General features: G+C 44.1%; 1 protein-coding gene across 2 annotated transcripts in view; it reads left to right on the top strand.

The window, feature by feature from the left end:
- The window catches only part of vwa8 (von Willebrand factor A domain containing 8), a 414,855-nt gene extending 401,926 nt beyond the window's left edge, over positions 1–12,929 (top strand). For both annotated transcript variants that reach the window (XM_078559607.1, XM_078559606.1), the window contains 3 exons: positions 5,745–5,843; positions 8,489–8,727; positions 11,591–12,929. In XM_078559607.1, coding sequence (XP_078415733.1) covers positions 5,745–5,843; positions 8,489–8,727; positions 11,591–11,699 — 447 coding nt within the window. In that variant the 3' untranslated portion in view covers positions 11,700–12,929. The remainder of the gene's footprint in view (positions 1–5,744; positions 5,844–8,488; positions 8,728–11,590) is intronic.
- The last annotated feature ends 696 nt before the right edge of the window (positions 12,930–13,625 follow it).

Genomic DNA, 13,625 nt, shown 5'->3' with positions numbered 1-13,625 from the left:
ATAAGGACCCTTTTAATGTTAGAATTTATATTCCTATTGTGCTTTCAACCTCTCCAATCCAGAAAGGGAACAACTAAAACTGCGGAATCTCATTCCTGCAGGTAACAAATAGTTCTTAGAGGCATATAAAACTTCAAAAAAAATCTTATTTTCCCATTCTCTCTCTTTCTCTCTCAATCTGATTTTTCTCCCCTCTCTTTATTTTCAGTTTGACTCTAATGTACCTCATTACCTTCACCTTTGTTTTTCTGTTTCTTTCTCAATGAGAAGGTAGAAAGAATTTGCATTTATATAGCACACCTCAGGATCTTGACACACCCTGAAACATTTCATACTCTGTGACATGTAGTCACTGTTGTAATGTAGGCAATTTGTACACAGCAGACACCCTCAAACAGTGATGTGATAATGACCAGATAAGAGTTTATTTCAGTCATGTTGGCGGCAGAATCAACGTTAACCAGGACACTGGGAAGAAATCATTGTTCTTCATCAAAACAATGTCATGGGATCTTTTACGTCCACCTGAATGGACCTCAGTTCAATGAAGAAAAATAGAAGTTGGGGGCAGGAGTAGTCATTTGGCCTTTCAAGCCTGCTCCGCCATTCAATATGATCATGGCTGATCCTCTATCTCAATGCTGTACTCCAGCACTCTCCCCCTTCATGCCTTTCAAGTCCAGAAATCTATCAATTTCCTTCTTAAATATATTCAGTATCCTGGCCTCCACAGCGCTCTGTGGTAGAGAATTCCACAGGTTCACCACCCTCCAGGTGAAGAAGTTTCTCCTCATCACGGTCCTAAATTATCTACCCTGTATCCTGAGACTGTGACCCCTTGCTCTAGAACTGCCCCCCCAGCCAGAGGAAATATCATCCAGTTTGTCCAGCCCTGTCTGAATTTTATATGTTTCAATGAGATCCCCTCTCGTTCTTCTAAACTCCAGTGAATACAGAAACAAAAACAGAAAATGCTGGAAAAACTCAGCAGGTCTAACAGCATCTGTAGAGAGAAAGACAGAGTTAATGTTTTGAGTCCTTATGACTGAAGAAGAGCTTCAGAATCATAAGGACTCAAAACGTTAACTCTGTCTTTCTCTCTACAGATGCTGTTAGACCTGCTGAGTTTTTCCAGCATTTTCTGTTTTTGTTTCAAGTTTCCAGCATCCGCACTATTTTGCTTTTATCCAGTGAATACAAGCCTAGTCAGCCCAATCCCTCCTTATACAACAATCGTGCCATCCCAGGAATCAGTCTGGTGAACATTTGCCGCACAAAGGACCGAATGACCTGACCCTGATCCCATTTTCTATGTCTCATTGAAAAGCATCCCATCAGCACTGCACTAGAATGTCAGCCTGGATAATGTGTTCAAGAATCTGGAGTGGGAATTGAACCCACAGCCTACTGACTCAGAGTTGAGAGTGTTGCCACTGAGGCACAGCTGACATTTGTTTCCAGCAACTGATAAGTTGCCTTCTTTCTTATAAACTCATGGTTAATTTTTTACTCTCCAAAAAAATGTCGCTGAAGTATAAGCAGTAAAACTTGAATCCTGAAGAGGAGGAATGAGTTGTTCACACTCAGACACTGAGCTGGGACCTGTTGCCGATCATGAAATAGAGAACTAAACAATGAGAGGGAGGACAGCAGAATGGCACCACTCCCAAACTGGAAAGTTAGTGCTCACCACAGCCAGAAACTAAGCCCAGCATCCAGTATATCCTAATATCTGCTTTTGTGTCTTGGTGTCAAATTTTGTTTGATATCATTCCTGTGAAGTTGTGGTTTTATTAAAAGGCACTATATAAATGCAAACTGTTGTTGTCGAATGCTATATTCCCAACTTTATTCATTTGAAGGAATAGTTTAAGATCATCCCTTTGGTTATTTGGGAATAAACTCCTTGTATTTTCCTTCTCTGATCAGCTGGCCCACTGTTCTAAGGGCAGCTGATGGGATTGGTAGCCAGTGCTGCCCTGGAATGGACAATCTGATGTGCATGAAAACAAGCCAGAGGTCACTCTTCCCAGGTCCATGAAGAAGCTCCTGGCCCATGTTCATCAGCTTCCCCACAGCAAGGCAGCTGTGACCAGGAGCTGAGTAACACCGATCTTGGGTCCCATCATTACACCATCTCTACCATCAATATACGACCAAACGTAATGTTAAAATAGTGATTTGCAAGTAATGTGCTCATACTGCTACCCATGGTCAGCTAATGAGCATCAGAAGATCTGATATAAAAACAGAAAATGCTGGAAACAGCAGATCAGGTAACTCTGTAGCTGAGAGAAAGAGAACTTCAAGTCGATGACCTTTACGATAATTCTGGTAACAGAGCTGGGAGTCACAGGGACAGACGGTATTGACTGGGAGACACGGGGAGACGGTATTGACTGGGAGACACGGGGAGACGGTATTGACTGGGAGACACGGGGAGACAGTATTGACTGGGAGACACGGGGAGACGGTATTGACTGGGAGACACGGGAGACGGTATTGACTGGGAGACACGGGGAAATGGTATTGACTGGGAGACACAGGGAGACGGTATTGACTGGGAGTCACAAGGACAGACGGTATTGACTGGGAGACACGGGGAGACGGTATTGACTGGGAGACACGGGGAGACAGTATTGACTGGGAGACACGGGGAGACGGTATTGACTGGGAGACACGGGAGACGGTATTGACTGGGAGACACGGGGAAATGGTATTGACTGGGAGACACGGGGAGACGGTATTGACTGGGAGTCACAAGGACAGACGGTATTGACTGGGAGACACGGGGCAGACGGTATTGACTGGGAGACACGGGGAGACGGTATTGACTGGGAGACACGGGGAGACGGTATTGACTGGGAGACACGGGGAGACGGTATTGACTGGGAGACACGGGGAGACGGTATTGACTGGGAGACACGGGGAGACGGTATTGACTGGGAGACACGGGGATGGACGGTATTGACTGGGAGTCACAAGGACAGACGGTATTGACTGGGAGACACGGGGAGACGGTATTGACTGGGAGTCACGGGGATGGACGGTATTGACTGGGAGTCACGGGGAGACGGTATTGATTGGGAGACACGGGGCAGACAGTATTGATTGGGAGTCACGGGGACAGACGGTATTGATTGGGAGACACGGGCAGACGGTATTGATTGGGAGACACGGGCTGACGGTATTGATTGGGAGACACAGGGGCTGACGGTATTGATTGGGAGACACGGGCTGACAGTATTGATTGGGAGACACAGGGGCTGACAGTATTGATTGGGAGACACGGGCAAAGGGTATTGATTGGAAGTCACAGGCAGACGGTATTGATTGGTAGACACAGGGGCAGATGGTATTGATTGGGCCTCACGGGCAGATGGTATTGTTTGGGAGACGGGGCAGACGGTATTGATTGGGAGACAGCGGCAGACGGCATTGATTGGGAGCCACAGGGGCAGGCGGTATTGATTGGGAGACAGGGGCAGACAGTATTGATTGGGAGACGGACTGACGGTATTGATTGGGAGACGGGGCAGACGGTATTGATTGGGGGACGGGCAGACAGTATTGATTGGGAGACGGGGCAGACTGTATTGATTGGGAGATGGGAAGACAGTATTGATTGGGCGTCACTAGGGGCAGACGATATTGATTAGGAGATGGGGCAGACAGTATTGATTGGGAGATGGGGCAGACGGTATTAATTGGACGTCACTCGGGGCAGACGATATTGATTGGGCATCATTCATGGCAGACGATATTGATTGGGAGGCGGGCAGACGGTATTGATTGGGAGGCGGGCAGACGGTATTGATTGGGAGACGGGCTGACGGTATTGATTGGGAGACAGCGGCAGACGGCATTGATTGGGAGCCACAGGGGCAAGCGGTATTGATTGGGAGACAGGGGCAGACAGTATTGATTGGGAGACGGACTGACGGTATTGATTGGGCGACACAGGGGCGGATGGTATTGATTGGGCATCACTGGGACGGATGGTATTGATTGGTAGACAGGGGCAGACTGTATTGATTGGGAGACGGGTAGACAGTATTGATTGGGCATCACTCGGGGCAGACGGTATTGATTAGGAGACCGGGCAGATGGTATTGATTGGGAGACAAGGGCAGACGGTATTAATTGGGCGTCACTCGGGGCAGACAATATTGATTGGGCAGCACTCATGGCAGACAGTATTGATTGGGAGGCGGGCAGACGGTATTGATTGGGCGTCACTTGAGGCTGACAATATTGATTGGGCGTCACTCGGGGCAGACGGTATTGATTAGGAGATGGGGCAGACGGTATTGATTGGGAGACAGGGACAGACAGTATTGATTGGGAGACAGGCTGACGGTATTGATTGGGAGACGGGCAGACAGTATTGATTAGGAGACAAGGGCAGACGGTATTTATTGGGAGACAAGGGCGGACGGCATTAATTGGACGTCACTCGGGGCAGACGATATTGATTAGGAGACAAGGGCAGACGGTATTTATTGGGAGACAAGGGCGGACGGCATTAATTGGACGTCACTCGGGGCAGACGATATTGATTAGGAGACAAGGGCAGACGTTTGGGAGACAAGGGCAGACGGCATTAATTGGACGTCACTCGGGGCAGACGATATTGATTGGGTGTCACTCAGGGCAGATGGTGTTGAATGGGAGACAGGCTGAAGGCATTGATTGGGAGACGGGCAGACGGTAATGATTGGGAGATGGGCTGACGGTATTGATTGGGAGACAGGATTAGACGGTATTGATTGGGAGACAAGGGCGGACGGCATTGATTGGGAGACAAGAGCAGACGGTATTGATTGGGTGTTGCAAATTCCTCAAAAGATGGATTTGTTTAAGTAGTTGCAAAGGAGAAAATTGCAGGGCTATGGGGAAAGAACAGGGTTTGTTGGACTAATAGGAATGCACTCTCAAGGAGCAATTGGCCAGATGGCCTACTCTTGTGCTGTATTATTCTGTGAAGTATACATTCAATTGCCTTGTAAAAGTTGGTGTTAAATCAGCTTCATCCATCCTTTCAGGAAATGCATTTCAGATCATAAAAATTCTTTGCATAAAATACTCTTTACCCCCACCTCTGGCCCTTTTGGCAAATGATTTTAAATCTCTGACATCTGCTTACTGAACTCCCTGCCCGTGAAACAGTTTCTCCCCATCTACCTGATCAAAACCGTCCATGATTTTGAGCACCTCAATTAAATCTCCCTTTAACTTTCTCTGCTCCAAGGGAAGCAACCCCAGTTTCTCTAGTCCAGTCATTCTTTGCTACCATTCTAGTAATTCTCCTCTGAACCCTTTCCAAGACCTTGACATCCTTCCTAAAAAATTGGATACAGCACTCTAGCTGAGGCATAGCTAGTGTTTTATAAAAGTTACCGTGTTTTTGCCGTCTGTTTACAAAGCCAGAGATCCTGTCTGCTTTTTATAACAGCCTTCTGAACTTAGCCCCGCCACTTTCAAAGATTTGAGTATGTGAACCCCCAGGTCTTCTTGTTTCTGTAACCCCTTTATTGGTGTATTTCCCATATTTTGTTTACTCAACTTTAAGAGAGACAGTTACTGGGAGTAAAAATCAGAACAGATCATTGGCAACACAATCTTTACTTCAGGAGTTTATACTAAATGTTGGGATTGCTGAAGAACACTCGACAGGACCATTACCCTGGCGGCTTCTTCAACATTTACGCCATCTGATTTGATGGTCTGTTTTATCTTTTCAGTATGACATTGTTGGTCACTCGGGAGATGGATTCAACATCGAGTTAGTCAGGAGTGAAAAACTCCCGGGAAACAACAAGGAGAGACTGCAGGTTATGAAGGTAATTTGTTTTGTTATTTGATGATCATTGAAGTGGGTTTCTATTGTTGAGATTCACTTCATTGGTCAGTTGACCAGCACCACACAAAGCATCAAGCTGAGATCAATGGATTTTTTTTGCTTGACAAGGGTATAAAAGGCTATGGAGTGAAGGCAGGTGAATGGAGTTCAGATACAGATCAGCCATGATCTCATTGAATGGCAGAACTGACTCAAGGGGCTGAATGGCCTCCTTCTGTTCCTCTGTATATCAAGATACTCTGCCCAATTCTGACAGCACACAGGGAAGGTATAGCTTATGAAGCATAGAAATAGGTGTAGGCCATTGAGTCCCTGGAGCTTGTTTTGATGTTCACTGTTACAAATGCAAGACTTTATAAGACAGCCATGTTTCAAAATGTCCCCTTTAATTTAAAGTGAAATAGAATGTCCTGGATAGGGGGAACGATGAGACCATACTAAACTCGGCCCAGAGATAGACCCATGTGATTTGGTTCTCATGGGGAATGAGGCCCAGGCTGAAACTTATAGGAAATCAAGTGCCAGTTTTCACAGCTTGACACAGAAGAGCCGGTCTTTCTGGTAGTTACACTCAGACTTAGAGAGCTGCAGAGGGAGACAGAAATAGCTGGTGCTGTGAAAATCGGAGGAAAAGGCTATTTTGTGTTAGTCACCAAACAGAATGCTGATGGGAGCTGGTTCTCTGTTCAAAGAGACAGGTCTTGTGGAGATTTAAGGACCAAGGAGTCTCTGGAGTGGGACTTGGTTCTGGAAGTCAGTTCGATGATACTCAGAAGTCTGAGTGGAACAACTTTCAAATGACACTGGAAGACTCGTCCTGAAAAGATGGGAGGAGTTTGAAACTGAATCTGGAAGGCTGCACATTAGCTGGGGTCATAGCATAACGTCCAAATGGGTCATAATGTATTTTTGGTGTGTTAATTAGTTGATGGAGAAGTATCGTCTCTGTAGCTTGCTTTATTAGTTGACTGTTAAGTAATGTTTGTTTTATGTTGATTTTAGTTTACTTGTTACAGTAAAAGTCTTAAAACATGAAATCAAGTCAAGCAATTCTTTCTATCGTCACTGGGAAATTCACCTCTTTTTAAAAATTATTGGTCTCCATGGGGATTGTAACAAACTGGGGGCTTGTCCAGGATTTGAATTCAGAGGAATACGCTGGAATTTTCGAGAGTTTAAATACACAAGATTTTGTGTTTACCTTTGTTATATTCATTCAAAAGTTAACATGGCTAAGTTTAATGCTATGGCATTCCTGGAGAGACAGAAGGAGATGACCTGTCAGTTGACAAAGGTTAATTTGAAAGCTGTGACAGAGAAATTAGAAGTTGACTTGTACATAGGGGCTCAAGGCAGAGATTGTTGAAAAATTGGCTCAGCACTTGAACTTTGAGGAGGAGAAGGTTGATCCTGATAGCACTCAGGTCAAGATAGCTAGAATTCAATTACAAATGAAGCAACTTGAGTTGGAGTCAGAAATGAAAAAACTTGAAATCGAGAAAGAAAGAAATGAAAAACTTGAACTTGAATTTCACAGAGAAAAAGACAGGGAAGGCCTTGAATTTCAAAATGAGAGAGGAGCAAGGAAATTTAAACCTGATAGAGACAGACTTAGACTACACAAAGAGGTTGGCAGTATAACTTGAGGATGACCCAGATTTAACTTCTGGTTTTGATTTGGCAAGAAATATTCACCTGGTGCCTCAGTTCAGTAAGGGAGGGGTTGAAATGTATTTTCCGTCCTTTGAGACAATTGCTACAAAACTGCAACTGCCAAATGCAAGTTGGACTATTTTATTGCAGAATGTTTTTGGTGACTATGATTCAATGATAAACTGCTCTTCTCAATGCCTATGAGTTAGTGCCGGAGGCTAACACACAGAAAGTTAGAAATTTAAAGAAGAAACTGAGCCAGACTTTTGTGAAATCAATAATCTCCATCAATTTCACTCTGATTCCCAATCCATTATCTCTGACGATTTCACTCTGATTCCCATCAATAGTCTCTGTCAATTTCACTCTGGTTCCCAATCGATAATCTCCATCAATTTCACTCTGATTCCCAATCAATAATCTCCATAAATTTTTCTCTGATTCCCAATCAATGACTTCCAACGATTTCACTCTGATTCCCAATCGATAATCTCCATCAACTTCACTCTGATTCCCAATCAATAACCTCCATCGATTTCACTCTGATTCCCAATCAATAATCTCCGATGATTTCACTCTGATTCCCAATCAATAATCTCCGACGATTTCACTCTGATTCCCAATCAATAATCTCCACCGACCCTTCCTTCTGTTTTCTAATCAATTGTCTGCTAATCGCTCTGTGAGATTCCCGGTCAGTGCTCACTGACTGTGCAGATCAGGATTTACTGCAAGAGTCTAGCAGCACTTATTCAATCACCGTTAGCAGTCAGCATGTAAATAACGTTGGAAGTTAGTCATCTCCTAAATGACTTTTTTTTGGTTGTACCTACCCTCTATGGCAGAATATGAAGGTTGGACTACATTTACAAAACCAAGGTATTTTTGAATATGACCCGGGCCTGCTCACTGTTTTTGTTGAGATTGTACTTGTGGTCTGACACTGACAAATACAATTTCTTCCTTCTTTAGACAATGCACGCCCATGCCCAGTTTTGTATGAGTGGCGACCATACTCTTGAAGGAACAGAGCACGCAGTCCAAGAGATTGCCAAGGAAGAGGCAGATGAACATTTCGTCATTGTTCTGAGTGATGCTAACCTGGAGCGATACGGCATAAACCCTGCAAGGTTTGCCCGAGCCTTGACTTGCAACCCTCAAGTTAATGCTTTCGCCATTTTCATTGGATCTCTGGGTGACCAAGCAGAAAGGTATTTACGCAAAAATTACGAACTTTGTATGTTGTTAGCTATTATTCAGCATATTTCACATATACACAAGAAATAGGGATCACCAATGTCCATCACCAACAATGGCTCAGTAACACTGCTTCTGGCCGAGTCCTGAAGAACACATCTTTCAGACTGGCCCTGCAGCAGGTGGTGAGAAAATGGACACGAGGGAAAAGCCAAACTGATCTCATCCTCACTAATCTACCGGTCGCAGATGCAGCTATTTGTGACAGTATTGGTAAGAGTGACCACCGCACAATCATTATGGGGATGAAGTCCTGTCTTCACACTAAGGAACCTTCCATCGTATTGTGCGGCACCATCGCATGCCAAAGTGGGTCAAGACTGGGCATCCATGAGGCTCTGTGGGCCATCAGCAGCACCAGAATTGTACTCAACCATAATCTGTAACCTCATGGCCCAGCATATCCCCCACTGTACCATTACTACCAAGCCAGGGGATCAACCTTGGTTCAATGAAGAGTGTGGAAGCACATGCCAGGAGCAGCACCAGGCATACCTAAAAATGAGGTTGCAACCTGGTGAAGCTACAACACAAGACTATAGGCAGGTTAAACAACGAAGCTGCACGGATAGACAGAGCTAAATAATCATACAACTATTGGATCAGATTAAAGCTCTCCAGTCCGACCATATACTTGAAAGTGTGGAAACTTAAACAGCTAACCTGAACATCCCCGTCCTCAACGATGACAAAACCCAACACATCAGTGCAAAGACAAGGGCGATCCATTTGCAACCATCTTCAGCCAGAAGTGTTGAGTCAGCACTTTGGGGGAAGATAGCATATGGCAATGTTACTGGACTAGTAATCAAGAGGCCCGGACTAATACTGCGGAGAAATGAGCTCAAATCCCACCATGACAGCTGGGGGAGTTTAAATTTAATTAATAAATATAGAATGAAAAGCTAGCCTCATTAATAATGATCATGAAATTGCCAGCATTTAACCAAGTGTGGCATCAACGATATTGAAGCTAAATGGGAATCAGGGGAAAACACTCCACTGGTTAGAGTCATACCTAGCACAGAGATAGATGGTTGTGGTTGGTGGAGGCCAATTATCTCAGATGTTCAGTACCATTCGCAACTTCTCAGACATTGAAGCAATCTCTGTCCACACGCAGCAAGACCTGGACAGCATTCAGGCTTAGACTGATAAGTGGCAAGTAAAATTCACACAACATAAGTGCCAAGCAATGATCATCTCCAGCAAGAGAAAATTTAACCATCACCTATTAACAGTCAATAGCATTCGCACCACTAAATCTCTCACCAGCATCCATTGACCAGAGACTTAATTGGACCAGCCGCATAAAAATTCTGCAGCAAGTAGTTCACCTCCAGACTCCCTAAAGCCTCATGTTATTAACCAAGTGGAATGCTTTGTTCTAGATGGTGTCAAGCTTCTTAAGTGTTGTGGGAGCTGCACTCATCCAGGCAAATGGGGAGTATTCCATCACACTCCTGACTTGTGCCTTGGACAGGCTTTGGGGAATCAGGAGGTGAGTTACTCGTCGCAGGATTCCTATATGGCTAGTCTAGTTTTGTTTCTGGTCAATGGTAAGCCCCCAGGATGTTGATAGTGGGGATTCAGCGATGGTAATGCCATTGAACCTTAATGATTAGATTTTCTCTTCTTGGAGATGGTCATTGCCTGGCACTTGTGTGGCATGAATCTTACTTGCTACTTATCAGCCCAAGCTTGAATGTTGTCCGGGTCTTGCTGCATATGGACATCACCTGCTTCATTATCTGAGGAGTTGCATATAGTACTGAACATGGTGCTATCTTCACTTCTGACCTTATGATGGAGGGAAGGTCATTGATGAAGCAGCTGAAGATGGTTGGGCCGAAGACACTACCCTGAGGAATTCCTACAGTGATATCCTGGGACTGAGATGATTGATCTCCAACAACCGCAACCATCTTCCATTGTGCTAGGTATGACTCCAACCAACGGAGAGTTTTCCCCCAGTTCCTATTGACTGCAATTTTGCTAGGGCTCCTTGATGCAAATGCTGCTTTAAGGTCAAGGGCAGTTAGAGAATCAAGCAAGCAGATAGAGTTAATGTACACCAGCCATGATCTAATTGAATGGCAGTACAGGCTTGAGGGGCTGAATGGCCTATGCCTGCCCCCATGTTCCTAACTTACAAGTGCAGAAACAGGCTTTACCCATTCCTGTGCACCTTGGTTGTACATTCTGAGGGGCTCAGACAAAAAGCTGGGTGTAAATCACACATCGGTGTAAATGCTGGTCACAAAGCCCCCTCATTGTGTCAGCCTTTGTGGGTTTCTTTTGCATAACAGATAAATTTTCATTCGTATCATGTACCTTGATGAGTAAAGTGATCAGACCCCTAACCTAGTAAATTGTAGAGATTGTTAGATAAGAAAAGGTCAACTTGTATTTGGCATTCTAGGTAGTTTTGTTTTGGTTCACAGGTCTGGTTAAAAACATTGAGTTTTATAATAGATAATGATTTGGTATAACCAATACAGGATTCCTAGGTTCAATCATAGTTGAACAGTACTTAAGCTTCTTTTGTCCAAGGCTGCCACTGGCCCTTTGTGAATTGAACTATGTGGAGTGATTTCTGTAGAGGCTGACTTGTTTGAAAGGAATTTGCTATTCAGTGCTCTGAGTGCTTCCTCTCACTACTACTTATCATTGCCAGAATAAAATGTGAAAGAATGGCATGTATTGTAAGTTATACAAGAACCCAAAAAACTTCCTTTTTCAAAAAAAAACTTTCAAAGCTCTTTCATTTTTCTGCAGACCGTGTAATTTGCAATGTTAATTTGTTCTGAAACCTAGGCTACAGCAGACTCTGCCAGCTGGGAGGTCCTTTGTTGCCATGGACGCAAAGCAAATCCCACAGATTCTACAACAGATCTTCACATCCACGATGCTGTCAACGGCCTAAGGATTGTCCCAGTAAGAGTGATGTGCACCAGGCGATGGTGGGAAAAAATACACTCAAGATTGATTTATCTCCATTCACAGGCAGCGGCTGGGCGCCTATACAATGAGCGCAATGACCCTTCTATCATGTTTAGTTGGCGGGAAGGTCACAATCCCAGGGGGAGTTGGAACAATGATGGGAAGATTCTCTGTGACTAAACATGTTTTACACAGAAGTGAGGATTTGAGGGCTTTTAGCAAGATATGGAGTGGTGACAAATTTTTCTTCCGTCTCTTTCTATCCTTACAGACAGGTTGTTAAATTAAAGAGCACCAGCACAATATATAGATACGCTGTTAATTGCTATGAAAATATAGTCTCACTTTTAAATTACTTTTAGTAGTCTTCTCCAAATTCCAGAAGAAAGAGTATTAAACCCTTATTTTGATTTTGGTAACTTGAAAAACAGTTTGAAGTACTCTGATTTCAGAATGAGATGCGTCCCTGCGGCTAGAAGCTGATGTTGGAAAGACATTCAAGGCACACGATGGATTTATGGCCCCTTCAGTGACCTTTCACTAAAAGCCATCCATGTCCAAGCCACTGAAGGACAGGAAGGAATTCCTCTGCTCAGAGTGAAACCTGGTGAAAACGTACATAAAGCTAAGAGGGAAAGAGACCTGATGATGTAAAGCACACTGGCAGCAAGGGTTAGTGTCACTGAAAGGGGCAGAAGTTGAGGACTACACGAGCGACTGTAAAATAGGAATGGTGTCAAAGCAAAACGAATATAAAAAGAACTGTGGGTCATCTAGACACTCTTACTCGGTTCTTCCTTCACTAGTTGTGCTGGATAACTCTGTGACTATCTACTACCAGGGTAGTTATCTGCTGATAGATCATCTCTCCACACTTTTGTTTCTGCCTGTCTCCTTTCAAATATTTTTCCCAGAATATGTGCATGTGCAGGGTGGCTCTGGCTGAATATTCTGAAGGGTCGATGTTGGTGAGACCCTTTTCACAGCATGTCCACTGATTATCATTGATCTTCAGTGAGTTAGATCTCTGTATTAAATCCAGTGTGTGAAGAGAGACTCAGGAATTAATCTGTAAAAATATTAGGATGTAATTTACACACAAGGTTGCTTGGAATACCAGGAAGGTAAATGATATATTGATCAAAAAATAATTTCATTTGTAACATATATATATACAGAATAAAGTTCAACATGTTTATCATCTCACATACAACATTATTCCCCAAGGTTTATCATCATTTCACGTGCAGTCTAAACACCAGTGCTTGTGACCAGGTTTGACTGGGTATCATTCCACAAATCTCAACGAAGAGTTGACACACTTAGGTGTTCATAGGTTTGTGGAATTTACAGCACAGGCAGAAAGCCAATTATACTTGTGCCTGTTTATGGCACAGAAGGAGGCCATTTGTTCAGCTCACAGCTACTGTAACCTTGCTTCCCTGCCCATTTCACATCTCTTAAATCTATTATTTTCAAATAGTTCTACAGTTCCATAGAACCATAGAAAAGTTACGGTACAGAAAGAGGCCATTCAGCCCATCATGTCTGCACTGGCCAAAAAATAAAAAACTAGCTGCCCTTCTAATCCCACCTTCCAGCACTCGGTCAGTATCCTTGCAGGTTACAGCACTTCAGGTGCAGATCCAAGTGCCTTTTAAATGAGTTGAGGGATTCTGCCTCCACCACCAAACGAGGCAGTGAATTCCAAACACCCACCAGCCTCTGGGTGAAGAGGTTTTTTTCCTCATGTCCCCTCTAATCCTTCTACCAATCACCTTAATTTGTGTCCCTGGTAATAGACCTCTCCACTAGGGGAAACAAGGCATCCCTGTCTACCCTATCTAGGCCCCTCGTAATCTTGTACACCTCAATTAAGCCCTGCCCCCCAGCCTCTTAAGGAATGTAG

This window comes from Cetorhinus maximus, chromosome 16, assembly GCF_964194155.1.
Source record: "Cetorhinus maximus chromosome 16, sCetMax3.hap1.1, whole genome shotgun sequence".
In the NCBI taxonomy this organism is placed as follows: domain Eukaryota; kingdom Metazoa; phylum Chordata; class Chondrichthyes; order Lamniformes; family Cetorhinidae; genus Cetorhinus; species Cetorhinus maximus.
Note: the sequence above shows the minus strand (reverse complement) of the source record. Positions and strands in the feature narration are given on the sequence as shown.